An 18,296-nucleotide genomic window follows, 5' to 3' on the forward strand; every position below is an offset into this window, starting at 1 on the left:
GATGACTTAAAAGTCCAATTGGGATAATAGACGGCAAATGATTTGACAACTTTCGAGCTATGTGCCTTGGATACTCCACGAAGAGCCCCTCGAGAGAGACGCTAGTAGGGGACGATCTCTATTGAATCTTGGTTAATTTTCTCACTACGACCGAAATGTTGGGGCAGTCCACTTGGCTTGGGTGTATCTATCTCTGTCTCTGTGTCTCAGGAATCGGAGGTATCTGAGCACTAACTTGGCCTAGGGATTGGTTGGCTGCGTCACGACGTAGGTACTCGTAGAGTCACACACCCACCAGAGAATAATTTTCGGAGTGCGCAAAGCTTCCCCTTATCTTATCAGCGGCAGTGTGCCGCCCGCCATTTTTCTTCCTTCAAAGAGTGCCCATCTCCCATACCTCTCTCTTCTCCCCTCTCTTCTGGATATCATTCCACAGAGTTACCGTCTCTTGTGTCCTTCACAAACATCGCTACCCTCGACGTTTAATTCGGGACAAAGAAGGGCAACCTCGCCAGCGGGACGGTTCAGCTTGCATTGATACGTGCAAATTATCCGCTGCAATGCCTCTCAACCTGGCAACCACTCTCGCTGGTCGAGCTCCGGCCCTGCTCCGTCATGGACGCAGGGTCCCGCGAGCTTTGCCCTCTCGCTCATTCTCCTCGGTGAGCCCTCTCGCCGCCTCATGCCGAGTCTCAATGGCTGCCGCTCGACCTGCCAACTCGAAGCGCCTGGGTACCCTCAAGGTTATGCGCGGATACAGCTCTGTTGCTCAAGCCGCTCCTAACGCCAAGGCCTACCTCGACAGTGGAGTTATCAAGCCTTCTCAGACCGTCGACGTCAAGAAGGTTCTTGTCATTGGAAGTGGTGGTCTTGCCATTGGACAGGCTGGAGAGTTTGACTACTCAGGTTAGTATACTCAAACCAAACCCGCCTATCTATGATATGCGAAAATCTCACCGACTTACCCCGCGAATCCTCACCAAAATATTAAAAAAGACACACAAACTGACTTTAATCAATCACAGGCGCTCAAGCCCTCAAGGCTCTCAAGGAAGCTGGCGTTGCTTCTGTGCTTATCAACCCCAACATCGCTACCATTCAGACCAACCACAGTTTGGCTGACGAGGTTTACTACCTCCCCGTCACCCCCGAGTATGTTTCCTACGTCATCGAGAAGGAGAAGCCCGATGGCATCTTCCTGTCCTTCGGTGGCCAGACTGCTCTCAACCTCGGTGTTGAGATGCAGCGACTCGGACTCTTCGAGAAGTACGGCGTCAAGGTCCTCGGTACTAGCGTCCGAACTCTGGAGCTGAGTGAGGATCGTGACCTCTTTGCTAGGGCTTTGGAAGAGATTAACATCCCCATCGCCAAGTCGATCGCCGTCGGCACTGTCGAGGAGGCCCTTGAGGCTGCTGAGACCGTTGGATACCCCATCATTGTCCGAGCTGCTTATGCTCTCGGTGGTCTGGGTTCCGGTTTCGCCAATAACGAGGAGGAGCTTCGCAACATGGCCGCTCGATCTCTCACCCTCTCACCTCAGATCCTTGTCGAGAAGTCGCTCAAGGGCTGGAAGGAACTTGAGTACGAGGTCGTTCGTGATGCTAACAACAACTGTATTACCGTGTGCAACATGGAGAACTTTGACCCTCTTGGCATTCACACCGGTGACTCTATCGTTGTTGCCCCTAGTCAGACCCTGAGCGATGAGGAGTACCACATGCTCCGAAGTGCTGCCATTAAGATTGTCCGACATCTTGGTGTTGTTGGCGAGTGTAACGTCCAGTATGCTCTGCAGCCTGATGGTCTCGACTACCGTGTCATTGAGGTCAACGCCCGTCTTTCTCGATCATCTGCTCTGGCCTCCAAGGCTACCGGATATCCTCTTGCCTACACTGCCGCCAAAATCGGTCTCGGACACACCCTCCCCGAGCTTCCCAACGCCGTTACCAAGACCACTACCGCCAACTTTGAGCCTTCTCTTGACTACATCGTCACCAAGATTCCTCGATGGGATCTTTCCAAGTTCCAGCACGTCAAGCGCGACATTGGCAGTGCAATGAAGTCAGTCGGTGAGGTTATGGCTATTGGCCGAACCTTTGAGGAGTCTTTCCAGAAGGCCATCCGTCAGGTCGACCCCCGATTCGTTGGATTCCAGGGCGACAAGTTTGAGGATCTTGACTACGAGCTCCAGAACCCTACCGACCGCCGATGGCTCGCTGTCGGCCAAGCCATGCTTCACGAGAACTACTCCGTTGATAAGGTTCATGAGCTGACCAAGATTGACAAGTGGTTCCTCCATAAGCTGCAGAACATCGTTGACTGCACTCGTGAGCTTGAACAGGCCGGTGGCCTCCAGAACCTGAAGAAAGATCAGGTTCTCAAGGCCAAGAAGATGGGCTTCTCCGATCGACAGATTGCCAACGCCGTCAAGAGCACTGAGGACGAGGTCCGTGCCTACCGTCTCAGCTTCGGAATCCACCCTTGGGTTAAGAAGATTGACACTCTTGCCGCCGAGTTCCCTGCCAACACCAACTACCTCTACACCACCTACAACGGCTCTACTCACGATGTCACCTTTGAGGACAACGGCACTATTGTCCTTGGTAGCGGTGTTTACCGAATTGGTAGCTCCGTTGAGTTCGATTGGTGTGCTGTCAGCGCCACCAGGGCTCTTCGAGAGATGGGAGAGAAGACCATCATGATCAACGTAAGTTTAGTGTTTTTTTTTTCCATTTCATAAGCTTAGTGTTCTTTCATAACTGCATGCAAGTTTTGTTGTTGGCGACCCCACATGTTGGAATAGCGACACTCGACCAGAACCGAACCTGGTCTTCAACACTTCTTTTCTTCACTTCTACCATGCACACAAGCTAATTAAAACGCATTAGTATAACCCGGAAACGGTCTCCACTGATTACGACGAAGCTGATAAGCTTTACTTTGATGAATTGAGTTACGAGCGCATCATGGATATCTACGAACTGGAGAACTCAAAGGGTGTTGTTGTGTCCGTGGGTGGCCAGCTGGCTCAGAACGTCGCTCTTAGGCTTCAGGAGACTGGCGGTGCTAAGGTTCTTGGAACTGACCCCAGGGACATTGACAAGGCTGAGGATCGTCAGAAGTTCTCTGAGATTCTTGACAGCATTGGTATCGACCAGCCTGCCTGGAAGGAGCTTACTTCAGTCAAGGCTGCTGAGCAATTTGCCGAGGAGGTTGGCTACCCCGTCCTGGTTCGCCCGTCTTACGTCCTGTCTGGTGCTGCCATGACTGTCATCTCAAGCAAGGCAGACCTTAAGGACAAGCTCGAGGCTGCCAGCAACGTTTCCCCTGACCACCCCGTGGTCATCTCCAAGTTCATTGAGGGAGCTGAGGAAATCGACGTCGACGGTGTCTCTTCTAATGGTGAACTTATTCTGCACGCTGTTTCTGAGCACGTTGAACAGGCTGGTGTTCACTCTGGTGACGCCACTCTTGTTCTCCCTCCTGCAAACCTCGATAGCACGACGATGGAGCGTGTCAAGGAAATCGCCAAGAAGGTCGCCCAGGCCTGGAAGATCACTGGTCCCTTCAACATGCAGATCATCAAGGCCGAGAACCCTGAGGGTGGTGAGCCTCTCCTCAAGGTTATCGAGTGCAACCTCCGTGCTTCTCGATCTTTCCCCTTCGTCAGCAAGGTCCTCGGAACCAACTTCATCGATGTTGCCACCAAGGCTCTTATTGGCAAGGACGTTCCCCCAACCACTGATCTCATGGCTGTGAAGCGTGACTACGTTGCCACCAAGGTTCCCCAGTTCTCCTGGACCCGTCTTGCTGGTGCCGACCCCTTCTTGGGTGTTGAAATGTCTTCTACTGGTGAGATTGCTTGCTTCGGTAAGGACCTCGTTGAGGCCTACTGGACCTCTCTCCAGTCAACCATGAACTTCCGCATGCCCGAGCCTGGCGAGGGTCTTCTCTTCGGTGGTAACGTCTCCAAGCCCTGGTTGACTCAGGTTGTCGACTACGTTGCCCCTCTCGGCTACAAGATGTACGCTGCTAGCCCCGAGGTTAAGGAGTTCATTGAGGCCAAGGCCAAGACCAAGGTCGAGGTCGAGGTTATCGAGTTCCCCAAGGAGGATAAGCGAGCCCTCCGAGAGGTCTTCAAGAAGTACGATATCCGCGGATGCTTCAACCTTGCTGAGTCACGAGGCAAGACCACATTGGACGTCGACTATGTTATGCGCCGAAATGCTGTCGACTTTGGCGTCCCTCTGTTCATGGAGCCTCAGGTAAGTTTGACAGACCCACCCTAAATTTCATAAGAGTATCATAAAACTAACCATCGTATCATAATAGACCGCTATCCTCTTTGCTCAGTGCATGAGCGAGAAGCTTCCCCGTTCCGAGGGTATTCCCGCCGAGGTTCGCCGATGGTCCAACTTCATCGGTGGCAAGCCTCTGTAAAACCATACATGGCGTTTTTGTTAATGGGAAGGAAAAGGACTAGTCAAGATTTTAAGACCATGTGATGGGTGAAATCTTTCTTTTGGAGAGGGCGGGGGTTTCGGGAGTTTATGTGATGATTGCTTGGGCTTATAGTATACCCGCCCTCTTTGTACCTATAGATGGAGTAGATGGGAAATGAAGCATGTTTCATAAGACACGATTACGCCTGCCATGTGGATTTCTATTATAGCCGAATTGGCTGTTGCATTATTCATATGATCGGTGGCCATTAGATAGCAGATGCTAAAAAATCCTTACTCATTATGACCCCTAGCTACAAAGTGAGGAATGAAGTCAGGATTAGGCTTCGCAAATCACGTATAACCACCAAGAAGTCTAGCTATATATGCCCAGGAAGTTCGCGCGGCTAAGTTGGCCGTATACTACCAAATGTAATTGAGAATACTTGTGAAGGACGGTCACAACCCTGAATCAACTCGTTGAAAATCCTTCAGCTGTTAGTAGAGGAGGCCTGCGCCGATTGCGCTTCCTGACGACAACCAACACATGCTCTTAAAGCGGCCCACTATTACAGTGATTCAAGAGCAGAGCAATGAATCAAAACATAGCATAGTTCTGTGAGAAACTGCTCACATGATTCAGTTATTCAGCTCATTTCGACTATGAAAGGACCCGATTTCCTCCCGGCTACGACCTCACTGAACCTAAGCTTCCCAGACTCGCAACAGGAAACCGTCCATTATAGTGTATTACAAAGAGACCATTCAAACAACATGCAACTACGGATACAGAATCTCGATCCAGACATTATATTTCTCATCTGAGTGCATATGTCCTGGAACACCAGCGCTGCTACAGACTCGGTCAACAGAGGTGACCTAAAAACATTATCGACAAGGCACTCTGCTTCATAAACGAATGCAAGGTCTAAATGATAATAGAAAATAAACTTAAGGACATAGCCAACCAGTTCTACAGTCTTCCGCAAGGCCCACCAGCCTCCCCCATTCTATTCTTCCTATACACAGCACCGACTCATAAAGCCTACCTATAGCCTGATCTGATATGATGGTAAAGTATCTATTACTATTGACATTTGGTTATAGTGTGTTTCAAAGTCGATACCCAAAGTTGTGGTGAGCTGTTATGATTCAGAGTCACAATTGAACAGTCTCTGATTCATAGCTCCTTCTTCCTGACTATAAATTACCCTCTCTCCCCGCTCCAGAAGAGGTTTCGAGATTTACACGATTTCCACAACTCAAATTGACACTTTAAGTAGACAATGATGAGTACATTACTGCCTCTACCTACTGGAAGGGTTAGACGATCTAGGGCAAACAACCCAGGAAGGGAAATTGCCAAGGGCGCCAGGTACCGGGAAACTGCATTCGCTGAGAAGCGTTACCATTGCGAGGAACGCAACATCTCCTTGACCACTCAGCATGCCCTTGATAATCATTACAAATCGTCGAAGCACAAGCGTAAGCTTGTGGACAGGCCCTTGCAATATGGCCCTTCACAATCTCTGCTGGCATGGCGGGACTGAGGCCCACAAGAAGGTGGCAGATGCTCTCGCTGCCGGGCAGACAGTCCATCCTGACATCTACAAGACGTACAACACTAGGACCAAGGAGATCAACCCAAACCATCTCTAAAAATGCCGTCCTTGCACTTACAGTACCAATGCATCCGGAAACTGGGTCTGCCACCAGAAGTCACCGAGTCACAACAAGAAGAAGGTATAAGGGACGAAATTAGTAGGTCACTTTATGCAATTTAGGTTATAAGTTTAGGTCATTTATTTTTATACCCTAAACTTAAGAGGCTATCTTTTGGTAGTTGCATTATCTTATGCATGATCGATAGCCGATGGATGATATATAAATCTGAATTGGAATGACAGGATACTAAACGTATGGCCTTGTAGCCCGTTTATATTATCTATCCATATTGTTAAACTATTGGGTTATTACTGCCATGAGCATCTCTTTGTTTTGCAAGAAAGCTTAGATGGAATGTCTCGCATACTCAATATTTCCTAAACATTATGATCATATGAACCACGATGCGTATGGTAGTACTGGTCGAGAATACAGGCGAGGACATCTAGGGTCATCTTTATGTAAATAATGCTGAGTACCTCCACTAAGGCTATTTGTATCGTTTTTGGAGATACCATCACGACGATATAAATCGTACTTTTCACCCCCTGAATCAACATACCGAAACACGCTCATGTATTTTGGTAATGCCACCCAATGAATGTTGCCATATGCTCCAATTCTGTTGTAAGTAATCCCTTTCCCAAACGCCACCCCAGCTGCACATGCAATATCGTCTTCCAGGTCATGGAAGGTAAAACACCTGGCAAAAAAATCCGGCCTCGCAACTTTTGGGCTTTCCGACGAAACTAAACCTTTAGTTAATACCAAATCCCAAGCTATCGGTCCCCGTTACCCAATTCTTCCACGTTGACTAGGGCGGTGTCGGATTGTCGGATTTGGTCATACGTTCGTTTAGCCTGAAGGCAGCAAATCGCTTAGCAAGGGGTTCACCCGAGTCGCGAATGGGATCTTGGAAAGAAGAGGATGAGGAGGGCGAGGAAACATCACCGTCCTCCCGCTGACGTTTGGGGATTCTCTCACCAGTCGATTGAAGGATAGCCTGGAGGGTCTGCCAGCCCTCAGTAGAATGAAGCTGGAATGTATCAGCAAGATCATGCTGGCTTGCTACACGACAGAGCAAGGCTTCTTCGTCCTGTATGATATGTTAATAAATTCTATCGAATCTAGACCGAGATGCGCACCTTTGAAAGGACACCCATCTGCTGAATGAAGCAGAGAAGGTGAAAGTTGGACACTTCTTGTCCAGTAGGTTTCTGATTGGGTGATAGCTTGACAAATTTGGACAGAGCAGAGTGTTCTTGGCTCTCTCCGACATATTCTCGATTCTCGATAGGGAAACCCTGCTGGGTGAACATAGGCTTGGGATCGGCAGGGAAACCGTGGGTTAGTGTGACGAACAGGTATTCGACAGGGAAAGATGGCTTCGCGTTCTCTTGAACATTGGCACCATACTCGTTAACTCTTCGATAGAAGACTTCTGGGATGTATCGTGTGCGGCTGACTGACCCGTCATCTTCCTCCTCATCTCGTACAAGCATGACGTTGGGGTCAGCGGATGGCTCGACAATGTCTGCACGAACCATTTCGACAGACTCGTTTGACATCTGGTAGGATGAGATGGATATTTCACCATCCTCATTACCAGTGATGATGCATGTTACAAAGTTTGAACCAAAGTTACCGGTATCACTCCACTTGGAAGCCTTAGGATACTGAGCTTGCAATCGCGAGGAAAAGCAGATTTCGAGAGAAGACAAGAAATAAGAGTCGGCATGACGCTTACAGACCACAGAGCCATCTCCGTTGCCAGAATCAAGCAAATCAGTCCAGATGACGCCTACCGGCTCGAGACCACACTGCTTAGCTACATTGTCGATCTCCTTCTGAGACTCCCATGCGTTCATGGTGATGCCGTCAAGCTCATCAACTTGGGGAGGTTCGTATATTGCCTCGACAATAGCCTTGACTCCGAGAGGGACTTCGGTGTATTCGACATATTTTCCGTAAAGATAACCTAGACGCTGGGCCCCAGTCTTGCGCCAAGTATCGATGAAGGTGTCGATGATGGAAGGCGAGGAGAATTCGACGTGGTCGACCATTCGGAATTGCTGGGGTTGCAGAGTAATCGCACTGGGTTGACACTTTGTGCAGATACCCTCAGGCCATGCGGGATGACCTGAGGGGCAATCATGCCTTACTCGATAGAAGGGCTCGACCAGAGGAGGAATGTATGAAGCTCCGAGTTCAGGCTTGTTCGTAGCAGCATTGATTTTTCGTAGGTACGAATGAAAGGATAGGTACTTGATCTTCTTTTCTGCTAGGTATCCAGCATCAAAAGGATCGAGGGGTTGGCAGTAGTCGCACATGCCCTTGGGGCCATGGCGGCACATGCGATCAATTCCTCGAGGAATTTTGCCATTCTGTCGGTCTAATCGATCGTCCAAAGCTGACTGGCGTACCACTTCCCACGGTCTAGAGATTCTCTCGGGCTTGGGGTTAATAGGTAGGTCTTCGACTGGAAGTACTGGCTTTCCGTTGAGCCTGGCAGAAGTGTTTGATGTCTCGGGAGTTTCGTCATCGGCGGCGGCATCGGCATGTTGGTAGGTGAGAAAGATGAGATCGCCGTGCTTGAGGCCAATCTGACCAACTTTGAAGTTGATGATATCGCCTAGCCGCTTCGAATCACCTCCGTTTGGTGCGTTGGACAAAGCTATAGTCTTGGGGTCGACGGTTTTGGGAAGTTGATCGAGTAGCTAATGACATCAGATGTTAGTGGGAATACGGGACAAGTTGAGCATGAGAGACGACAAACCAGCTTTCCCAAATCTCCAAAGGTAGTTGTTGGCTCGACAGTTAGACGAGCCATGCCGTCGGGGCCCCGAAGTCGCAGCAACATGGTAGGTGTTGTTCCAAAGAGTTGTTGCTGTGATATGTTCTTTGGTGGGGGTACCAGCGTATTCTTTATTGCCTTCGCACGATGTTGATGGTGTAAAAGACAATAACGACAAGCTGAGTTAGAAAGGTAACAAGAGTAGGAGAGCCTTGCAAGTGATTCAACGAAGCAATAGCATGGAATAGAAGAGAGAAGCAATGGACCTCAAGCTCGAGCCTAGGTACCTACTATGTACGTACCTTATCTAAGGTCGCTAGGTGCTCACTTCAGCAGTCAAAGAAAACACAGCGTCATCCCCACGGTGCCTGCCTGCCCTACGCTACGAGTGGAGAAAGAGCTTATCTAATGCTTTAGTGACGTCGCACGGCAGTCAATTCCAGGGCCCATCTGCCTGGAAGGCTGCACAGCCACGACCAAGACGCCACACTAGACAAGAAAGAAACGTTATCTGGCCTAAAGGTGAATGCGCCACATCACCACTTTCGCTGTAGACTATTACTTACTGTTCTGCTGTATTCTGTATTCGTGTCGATTAATCAATCCCACACTCTCAGTACACGGCCGGCTCGAATTCTTTCTTGACACTCGTTTTAATTACGGCACGCAAATACATCGTGTTTTTCTTTTCAAAAACTTCTTTTTCATCATGTTCAACATTGATTGGAAGGGCCTTGCCCTTCCCTTTGCCTATGTTATCGTTCTCGGCAGCGCCCTCATGACATTCTCGACTATTTATCGGAAACGACAGGCTGGTATGTTTTTGACAGATATGAAAAGAAAGACATACATCGAACGGGCACTAACTATCGGGTACAGCTGAGAGCGCCAACCTGGCCCCGTGGTTCGGCCCTCATCTCCAGCGCAACGTTTACCTGTCCCTGCTGCACCTCGAAGACGGCAGCGAAAAGAGCCCCAAGGTCCCCGAGAGCGTTCTCCGCGCTGCCCTGTTGCGCCGCGCAGTGGAGGATATCCGCCGTCTCATCCAGATCAAGTCAGCCAAGCAAGCCTGTGGTTCTTTGTTGGCAAAAGGCAGCGTAGGTGATGATCTGTGGCAGCGATTTCAGCGCGCTGAGAAGGAAATGGAGGAGGAGTTGAGAGATGTTGTCACAGAGGTATGTACCCTCGTCTACTCTGGCGCATGCGCTTTGAGGTAATGCTCAGAATATCTTGCTGATTTTGAATAGGCCAATGCCCTGGCTCCTAACTGGGGCCAGTCCATCTTCCAATCCGCCCACGAGATGACCGCCAACGCTGCTATGCGCAGCTCAATCGAAGAGATTCTCGCCCAGGCCGAGTCGGAGAAGCAGTGGTGGGAGAAGCGCCGTGGACAGATCCAGACAGAGTTCATGAAGGAGCTTGACTCTGAGCAGAGCTCTTCCGCCAAGGCCACCAGCGAGGAGGATGCTGTTCTGATTGATGGCCCTTCAAACTAGTGTCACAATAATCGAATAAAGGTGTAGTTCCAAAGTGACGGATTACAAGAGTGAAGAAGTCTTTATACACACACAAGTTTAAACCCATTTCCTCTTACATAGGTTTGTATAGTATACCACGGGTCACTTAGGCGCACACTCGGTGTGCATCGGAATGACGATGAGAGGAATGAACATCAATCGGCGTTACGGGTGTTTTGTTTTGAGTTGATAATAGTAGCATGGGCTTCTTCTCTATTGATATATGGCTTGCCTTTCACCTCTGTACTCCTATGAAAATGCAATGATGCGCGCTGGCTAGTTGGCCATGTCTAGCAATGCGACCTCCTAGATGCAAACGAAAGAAAAAAACCGAAATCAAAACATATGCAAAATCCTTTGGACCCAGAAACACCAACTAACAATAAAAAAAACAGACTATTACCCCAAGTTAACGAAACCAACGCTGAGTATCCCTCGCTTGATGCAGATCAGGAAAAGTGCTTGCGCCTCCAAAGGTCCTCCTCGGCCGCGAGTCTCGCTCTGCGTGCCTCCGCCAGGATCTCATCCTCGGTCTTGAGCAGGATGGGTGATTCGCAGCCTCGAAGGCCAATGAACTTGCCCATCTTGCGCCGCTTCTCCTCAAGAGGTAGATCGGATCTCCATGCGATTGGGCAGGGATACTGGTTCGTCCATGGGCTGGGCGTCCTCTGGTGGTAGAAATGGGCGAGAGACTCGAGCTGCTCATCGGTGAGCAACCAGAAGTTGAGGACGGTAGTGGGAAATGAAGGATGGACGGCGCCTGTCGTGAGCTGGACCAGAGGCGCCAGTGGTAGAGCCATTTGTTCCAGCTTGCGTTGAAGACTTGGGTTCTTGGCAAGTCGTCGCTGAGCAAATGCCTGGCGGTGCCTGGAAGGGATCTCGCCTCGCATCATAGTGGCGGCTTGGTCGTTGCTGGTAAAAGAATGAGAGGTTGGTCTTTGTAGAGTTGAGTTGAGTTGAGTAGAGAATAGCCTTAAGCTTTCTTTTTGTAGATCAAGAGCTCCAGTCTCTTATTGCCTCCCAAGATTGACACTTCTGAATAGGAATAGTACTTGTAGGTGATCAATGGTCAATGATGAGTGGTGATTGTGAATTGGCTTTGGCGGGGTGGCTATTGACAGCGGTCTTCTCCGTAGAGTGGTTCAGTAAATGACAGCACCGACTGGAGTTTTGAGTTTTGTAGTCGAATCTTTGACTGGTATTTGTTGCTCGGACTATCCGCGAGGCTTGCCTGGAACTGAGGCAAGAACTGAGAGGCTGAAGACAGAAGCAGAAAGTCTAGTTAGAGAGAAGGAAGAAATGGAAGAAAAGGAAGAAATGGAAAGAGATGTCTTGTAGTTAGATACTAGATACTAGATACTAGATACTAGATACTAGATACTGACTGTCACTCTTATGGGCGAAACCCCGCCTTCTTGTATGGGAAGACATGAGAAGCTAGGATCGCGAACAGCCAGTCGAACGTCTTTGTGACCGGAAGCCGTTCTTGTTCTCGCTCTGCTCTGTTCTCTTTTTGGAAACAAAACCCCCAATGCCCGTACGCACGCGCACACCCCCTTTGACTTGAATCTTTCTCCAACAGCAGCTGTTCTGGGCAAAGTGGGCTCTGACAGCTCAGAGACCTGAAGTTGGAACCGCTTTGAGCTCTTCAACTCTTGCTCTGTCTGGTCTGCCACACTTTGAGTCTTGGGAACTAAAAGCCTTCCTGCCAGCGCAGAGAGTAGACGGACCCGGCTCCAGGTAAGACTCAGGGTTTATTAGTGGTGTCGAAACTGAGACAGAGAAGACTCTACTGCACTACTGTGCAGTGTGGTAGAGAGGGAACCGAACCAACTACATTAGGTATGTACTGTACATAGATAGACGCAATTGGGTTGGTCTGGAGGCGCTTGGTTCATCCAAGCAAGTAACACCAACAAACGATGGCGTGGAATGTGACTGGTGGCCATGACTCAAAGTCATGTCTCGAACAAGACAATGATGGGGTCGAGATAAATCGAGTTTACCGCCTTTTATTAATATTTCATTCTTTCTTTCTTTTGTTCCACATTCATTCACCATCAAAGACTACTTACTACATACCTATGTAGGCATCATAATTAGCAAAACTCACATGATGCTTTGTCCTATGCAGTTCGCTCCGCTCCCGGCGTCTAGTCTTATTCTACTGCTGCATGTCTTGCATTCTGCTGCGTTGGCTGTACTCCAAAATCTCCAATTGCAACCCTTCCAGCCATCTGGTGTCTTAGACTGACGACGCTTTCTTCTTCCGTGGCTATTAACTCAACTTTGGTCTTCATTAGATGCGAAAAATCAGAAACAAGTAAATAAAAAACCTGCTCCTGAGACATAGTTAATTCCGTCCCTCCCCCTCCTCACGAGAGCCCACAAAGAGCCACCTTTATCTGCGGTTGCGGTCTTTAAGTGCTTATTCTTTATCGCCATGTCTCTCTTTTTACAAACTCTGTTAGCCAATTTCAAATGCAAACATGTCTAGAGCCACTTCAGCTTGGCGATATGGTCCGTTTTCTTCTTGCTTGCTTTGACAAATCCTAAAGCCCTCAGCTCAGCCAGTGCACGGTAAAACAGGGCCAGCGATTTGCGTTCGTCCGTTTCCTCGTTGCTGATCAGTGCGGAAAATGCAGTCCATAAATCTGCTACATTGATGAGGCTTCCAGTCTCAGTGTATAGGCGGTATAAAAGCGCAGTAGCTGGTAGCGTTGCTGGGGTTTCTTCATCATCTGGCTTGCAGCATGAACACGACAAGTAATCGTGGGGTCTTATGAGGCTGCGCTCCAGGACGGCCCGCGGGCGAGGTACAAATACATCTCGTGATGGGGCTCGAGAATCGTATAGCCAGCTTTCCGACAACAGCATAGAGCCAGGCTTGGGGATCTGGACATGTTCGATAAGCAACGCTGTGATGTCGTTAACGATCTGAGTAAGTTGCTTGTCCTCCTCAGTAAGTGCCGCTGAATCGTGGCTCAGTTGAACTCTTTGTGCAATAACAGTGGTTCGTGCAATCTTGCTCTGACCACTGTACTTGCTTCGTAGCGTGATGCCCTCTTTTTGTGCTTTTGAATGCAGTTGTTCCAAGCTGATGAGCTGCCTTGATAGTGCATTTTGGAAATCAATATCTGCCTGCTTTGTTGCCGAACCGAGTAGCAGATCAACCTCTCCGTCTCGCAAAATTGCGACCAACTTTCGAAGTAGAGCCAGTAACTCGCTGGCATCCATACGCTGCACCGAATCGACAGCTTTTGAGCTTTCTGTTATTGAGATACCCTCGTCCATAGCCTCAACATAAGATTTTGAAAACTCAATGTCGTGGGCTTCTGCTTCTCTGAGAATAAGCAGTGCCCGCAAGAAGTCTTCGATATGCTCTTGCCGAGCGGTAAGGCTATTTTGAACCTGCAAGGTGAGGAAGTCATTGTTTTCGAGTAGATCCTTGGCATATTGCACGCTATCTAAGACTCCAGTTTCCACTGCACTCTCAACATTTTCTCTGAAAGAGTTTGTATGCCGAATTGCTTCAATATGCTCTGCTTGAAAAGATGACGCATGGGAAAGGACACTGAGGGGATTCGCATAGAAGTGACACATGTAAGCGTACTATCGCTCTTAGTAAGAATTCAACCTTGTTTCAACTGTGTAGAACTTACCTTTAAGGACATGGTAAAGGTCTGGATGCCCGAGACCTGGTCATGCTGTCGATCCAACATGCCGTGAAGAAGTGACGTGCCCATCAACACAGGAGTATCCGACGCTGCTACGGCGACTTTGAAGACGTTCTCAAGAATTGCCGAGGTCTGGATCACATCGAACTGTGCTCCATAAATCTGCTGGCATGCAGCCTTGAGCAGTCTGGCTTGAAGGAGCTCGACTGATGTGGCGATACCAAATAGAAGAGTAAAGGGGATACGTGGGCGCCAAGAGCTTGAGGAATTAGTAGGAAACAACTAGTTTCAAGAAGGGAAAACATACTTGAAGAGAATGATCAAGTCGGACAACAGACTACTGTCGAAGCCTTCGCTGTCTTGGAATGCAACGAAGACATGTTCGCAGTTCTGGGATTTGATAAATGCGTGCAAGGCCTCAAGATCATAGCCAAGATGCCGTCGCCCCTGTGACACGTGAGAACGTATTCATTCTGTCGAGTTGGGTGACTTACCTCAAGACCATCTCCAACTTGGAGATCATCGTCCTCATCATCAGAGACTTTGGCTGTGACATCTCGAATAACCTTTTTCAATGCTGCTTTGAGAGTTGATGCTTCCGAGGACCGCAGACCAACAAACTTGCTTGGTGTTGTTTGTTGCAGTGTCTCTGATAGCTGCTGGAAGAGAAGGTCCTGTGAAGCAATGTTGGGTCCGGTGATGATCAAGGCTGATGGAATCCTATCCCCACTGTACGAGAATTAGGGGCTGCGTGCATATGGACAATCAATCAATGTCTGGGTTGGGTTCTTACGAGTCTGTCACTGCATCCTCGACAAAATCACTGACTTCGTGTAGAGTTTCTAAATTCGAGTTTTTGAGAATTTCCTATTTTTACGTAAGAGTAGTTTCATGGAGAAGTCATACAAACTCACCTGAATGCGTTCATCAACCTTGGCCCAGCTCTCCTGGAATAAGGTCTCCCTTAAGTGGACAAACTCAGGCTTCTCGGCGCCGTTGAGCAGAGGTACGAAAGATGATGAGTCTTTGATAGATTCTTCATCTTTCTGAGCTTGCCTTGACACTCTTTTGCGTTTGGCAGACTTCTTCTGCGTCCCACCATGTTCAGGGTCAAAAATATAGGCGACCTGTCTGTTGCATTAGCGGAAACGGTCCATGAACCTTGAAACAGGGTTGAACGTTACCTGATGATCCTCTTGACTGTAGGCCTCTTGTTCAGCTTCTTCACGTGTCATGATTATTTTTTCGACGACGCTGATAATGACAAAATTCTGGAGTTGAAACTCATGAAGCTCGGTTTTGTATTAAAGGTCAACGCGTTTTCAGACGGTGAGCGCGCTCCATGACACTGTATTGCGCACTGTATCCTAGCGACCGCTACTAACAGCCTGAATGTTAACCTTGCAAAGGCAACTTGAGACGGCGATACATAGGTAGGTAGTTTATGCTATTTAGATCATTTCATGGGGTCTAAAGCTTAGGTTAGAGTCCATCTTTTAGATAGAAACAGCATGGCTGTTTGAAAAGCAACTTGCAATGTTTCTTGAATATATAAATTTCATCCTCGAGTACATCTAGTCCTTTGTCCCGTTCATCATCTGCATGCCATTGCTCACCAAGCCCACCTTCGTTCGATGCGCCTCCTTTCGAATTTCATCTCATCCTTGAGCTTCACATGGCATTCCTTATATCACCTGCCATGTGAGCTCTTACTATCCTCTGGTTCAAAGAATCCCATATTAGACGAGGCTCTGAGTCCCAGCATCCTCAGTTTTTGCCGTTTGTACACCCCTGGAAAAGACATTTCTTGCCCCCATCCCTGCCAAGCCCATCACGACGGAAGCGAGTCGCGCCGCAGCTCTGCCACCAAATTTGGCAGATATTCATACAGATAGCGAAAAAGACGCGATGAAGTAAGTCACTTTTACCACAACTGAAAAGAGAAGACCGTAAGAAAAGGTAAAAGAGACGGAAAATACCAGTACTGGTAGACCATAACCTTGACGCCACAAAAGAATTTGTTCTAAATCACAATGAGCCTCGCAACGCCATAATTAACTCAAGCGGCGGTTTCAACAGGCTCAGGAGGAGCGACAGTCTTCATTCATGTTAGCAAAGTGAGCTCCGGTGGGGTACGTGTCAAGGCCAGCGCTTACGTCATCCTTCTTCTCTTCAGAAGCCGAGGCTTGTGGTGTCTCCTCGATTTTCTCCTCTTCAGACTTGTCGTCCTCGTTGGGCTTCTCAACCTTGGGCTCCTCGGTGGTCTCCTTACCGCTATCGTCCTTCTTCTCTTCTGGCTTGGCTTCCGAGTTGCCGTTCACTCCGTTGGCGGACTCTGCGGCAGGGGCTGCGGTTTCGGCAGTCAAAAGCTTATTCCACTTGTCCAAAAGAACTTGCGAACGGTCCTTGAAGTGGAATTCGTCCTCACGTGGGATTGACTCCAGCTTGAGAATGGCCTTAAGAACCTTGTTGATCTTTGTCGTGCGGATGATAGACACTTCCAAATCCTTTAACTTCTCCAGCATAGTGACGTACTCGGACATCTGCTCCATCTCTGTTTCCTGGGGCTGTTGATCCCTGGTGAGGAGGCCACGTTGAAGTTTATGTCGGAGGTAGAGTACCTCTTTCTGTTCAATAATTAGCATTGTCCGAGACTGTTGCATGACTGTTATCTCTATACCTCTTTCTGGTGTCGTCGCTCCTCGGGAGTCACTTTGGCCTTCTTGTTGCCCTCGGCCTTCGCATCACTAGTCTTCTTGACCTTCACCTTGGTTTTGGCAGCAGAATCTTCTTTACTCTTGGGAGCGCCGTTAGCAGCCTTAGGTGTGGAAGTGTTAAGCTTGATCTTGGGCTTCTTAACCGAGTCGGGCTTCTGTGGTGTCTGATTCGGGAACAGTTAGCATCTTGGTTTTAAATAGACATGCAGGGATCGTGCTTACGCTCACGTCATCTTCAGCCTTGCGCTTCTTAGACTTTGACTTCTCCGTTGTGGTATCATCGACGTCCTCCATATCGACATCTTCGTCGGAGGCTTTAGCCTTTCCCTTCTTGGCCTTCTTGGGTGTTGCTGCGGCTTGCTGCTTTGCAATGTATTCTTCTTGAAATTGCTTCAGCATGTCCTTGTAGGTATCGAGATCATTGTGTTCGGATGCGCGCGTGAATGCCTCCTTGAGATCCTTGCGCATCTTCTCGGTAATAGTTTCCAAAGCCTTCTCAGGTGTGAGCTCTGTAAGTTGTGTATTTGGCACCCAGCCACTGTAGTCAGGTCAGAGAGAGCCCAGGATCCCGATAGGGGGCAACTTACAATTCATTTGTGTGGAGATACATGACAGGGAAGGTTCTGTCGTTGGCACGTTTGCCACCATCGGCGTAGGCCTCTGTGTAGGTGCCATCAGGCCGCGCTGCAGCTACAGGGCGACTGTCGACCAGAGCTTGTGGCAGCATTGATTCATCACAGATAATGGCAGGCCAAGCGGGGAATCCCTTGAGCTTGACTAAGAAGTGGTCTCCTGGCTTGGCGTCCAGATGCGTGAGGCGCGCCTTGGAGGCTTTCTTGGTCAGGCTCTTACGGTTGTTGCCGCCAGTTGATTTGCGTCGATTGTTCTTGCCCTTTCCTGAGGTAGTTTCGGTGGCAGCGTTTTCGGCCGCTGTCTCGCCATCGACAGAGGGCGCCGAGTTCTCTGTCTTGGTCTCCCCAGCAGCCGAGGTCTCGGGCGCGTCCTTCATTTCAATATCGGCACCCTCTTCCACGGGCTTTGGTGCTTCGGTCGCGTCTGTGTTTCCGACGGTCTTCTCTGGGGTTCCGGCTTCGTTGTTTCCTGATTGCGCAGCATGGTCAGCATGAGTCTGACAAAGGGAAGGACGCGCCTGTGCCAAAGAGCACGCGAAAAATCAGGGCGCGACTTCGACAGCAAATCAATCGTGCGTGCGGTAGACGCCGGACATGCCATAATCATGACTTACCTTCAACGACCTTTGTCTCCTCCTTATTTGCTTCGGCATCGGTCATCGCGGCGTCGTCTCCGGTTGATGATGGCTCCACAGGCTTCTCGGCTGCGGGAGCTTCCTGCGCGTCAGGAGCAGGAGCCTCAACTTCAGGCTTCTCGGTAAGCTGATCCGACATTATAAAGATGGTTATGATGTTTCGCTGGTCAATGTACACAGCAGCTAGAGATATAATTCCAGTTGGCAAAATATGGGC

The 18,296-nt window shown here is 49.1% G+C and overlaps 6 protein-coding genes across 6 annotated transcripts; 2 read left to right on the forward strand and 4 right to left on the reverse strand.

Annotated features, from left to right (window-relative positions):
* The first annotated feature begins 329 nt into the window (after positions 1 to 329).
* On the forward strand, positions 330 to 4,750 carry EDB82DRAFT_489916 (uncharacterized protein). The gene is made up of 4 exons (XM_025729483.2): positions 330 to 906; positions 1,026 to 2,707; positions 2,889 to 4,265; positions 4,333 to 4,750. The coding sequence occupies exons 1-4, from the start codon at positions 561 to 563 to the stop codon at positions 4,438 to 4,440; spliced, it is 3,513 nt and encodes a 1,170-aa protein (XP_025588704.1). The 5' UTR covers positions 330 to 560; the 3' UTR covers positions 4,441 to 4,750.
* Positions 4,751 to 6,802: 2,052 nt separating this feature from the next.
* EDB82DRAFT_79692 (NPL4 family-domain-containing protein) lies at positions 6,803 to 9,222 on the reverse strand. Its single transcript, XM_025729481.2, has 3 exons — positions 8,884 to 9,222; positions 7,253 to 8,824; positions 6,803 to 7,203 (listed from the first exon to the last, which is right to left on the reverse strand). Exons 1-3 carry the CDS (start codon positions 8,965 to 8,967, stop codon positions 6,922 to 6,924), a joined length of 1,938 nt encoding a protein of 645 aa, XP_025588702.1. The 5' UTR covers positions 8,968 to 9,222; the 3' UTR covers positions 6,803 to 6,921.
* Positions 9,223 to 9,610: 388 nt separating this feature from the next.
* On the forward strand, positions 9,611 to 10,397 carry EDB82DRAFT_521320 (Sec62/63 complex, subunit Sec66; the record flags this gene model as incomplete). Its single annotated transcript, XM_025729480.1, has 3 exons — positions 9,611 to 9,716; positions 9,781 to 10,076; positions 10,149 to 10,397. The coding sequence occupies 3 exons, from the start codon at positions 9,611 to 9,613 to the stop codon at positions 10,395 to 10,397; spliced, it is 651 nt and encodes a 216-aa protein (XP_025588701.1).
* Positions 10,398 to 10,589: 192 nt separating this feature from the next.
* EDB82DRAFT_79732 (uncharacterized protein) lies at positions 10,590 to 11,781 on the reverse strand. The gene has a single exon (XM_025729479.2). The coding sequence runs from the start codon at positions 11,309 to 11,311 to the stop codon at positions 10,868 to 10,870; it is 444 nt and encodes a 147-aa protein (XP_025588700.1). The 5' UTR covers positions 11,312 to 11,781; the 3' UTR covers positions 10,590 to 10,867.
* A 914-nt stretch (positions 11,782 to 12,695) lies between these two features.
* On the reverse strand, positions 12,696 to 15,330 carry EDB82DRAFT_551811 (origin recognition complex subunit 3 N-terminus-domain-containing protein; the record flags this gene model as incomplete). Its single annotated transcript, XM_025729478.2, has 7 exons — positions 12,696 to 14,030; positions 14,081 to 14,354; positions 14,403 to 14,542; positions 14,590 to 14,824; positions 14,889 to 14,962; positions 15,010 to 15,222; positions 15,280 to 15,330. The coding sequence occupies 7 exons, from the start codon at positions 15,328 to 15,330 to the stop codon at positions 12,912 to 12,914; spliced, it is 2,106 nt and encodes a 701-aa protein (XP_025588699.1). The 3' UTR covers positions 12,696 to 12,911.
* An 824-nt stretch (positions 15,331 to 16,154) lies between these two features.
* EDB82DRAFT_472051 (uncharacterized protein) lies at positions 16,155 to 18,218 on the reverse strand (the record flags this gene model as incomplete). The annotated part of the gene is made up of 6 exons (XM_025729477.1): positions 16,155 to 16,193; positions 16,252 to 16,722; positions 16,776 to 16,976; positions 17,035 to 17,350; positions 17,400 to 17,913; positions 18,059 to 18,218. 6 exons carry the CDS (start codon positions 18,216 to 18,218, stop codon positions 16,155 to 16,157), a joined length of 1,701 nt encoding a protein of 566 aa, XP_025588698.1.
* Positions 18,219 to 18,296: the final 78 nt, after the last annotated feature.

Source organism: Fusarium venenatum (assembly GCF_020744135.1).
Source record: "Fusarium venenatum strain MPI-CAGE-CH-0201 chromosome Unknown EDB82scaffold_1, whole genome shotgun sequence".
Taxonomy (NCBI): Eukaryota; Fungi; Ascomycota; class Sordariomycetes; order Hypocreales; family Nectriaceae; genus Fusarium; species Fusarium venenatum.

Coding starts and splice junctions, on each gene's coding strand:
- EDB82DRAFT_489916 (XM_025729483.2), top strand. CDS start 561: ATGCCTCTCAACCTGGCAACCACTCTCGCTGGTCGAGCTCCGGCCCTG. Junction 2,708..2,888: donor AGAAGACCATCATGATCAAC/GTAAGTTTAGTG, acceptor AAAACGCATTAG/TATAACCCGGAAACGGTCTC. Junction 4,266..4,332: donor CTCTGTTCATGGAGCCTCAG/GTAAGTTTGACA, acceptor GTATCATAATAG/ACCGCTATCCTCTTTGCTCA.
- EDB82DRAFT_79692 (XM_025729481.2), bottom strand. CDS start 8,967: ATGTTGCTGCGACTTCGGGGCCCCGACGGCATGGCTCGTCTAACTGTC. Junction 8,825..8,883: donor TTGGAGATTTGGGAAAGCTG/GTTTGTCGTCTC, acceptor TGATGTCATTAG/CTACTCGATCAACTTCCCAA. Junction 7,204..7,252: donor AGATGGGTGTCCTTTCAAAG/GTGCGCATCTCG, acceptor CATATCATACAG/GACGAAGAAGCCTTGCTCTG.
- EDB82DRAFT_79732 (XM_025729479.2), bottom strand. CDS start 11,311: ATGATGCGAGGCGAGATCCCTTCCAGGCACCGCCAGGCATTTGCTCAG.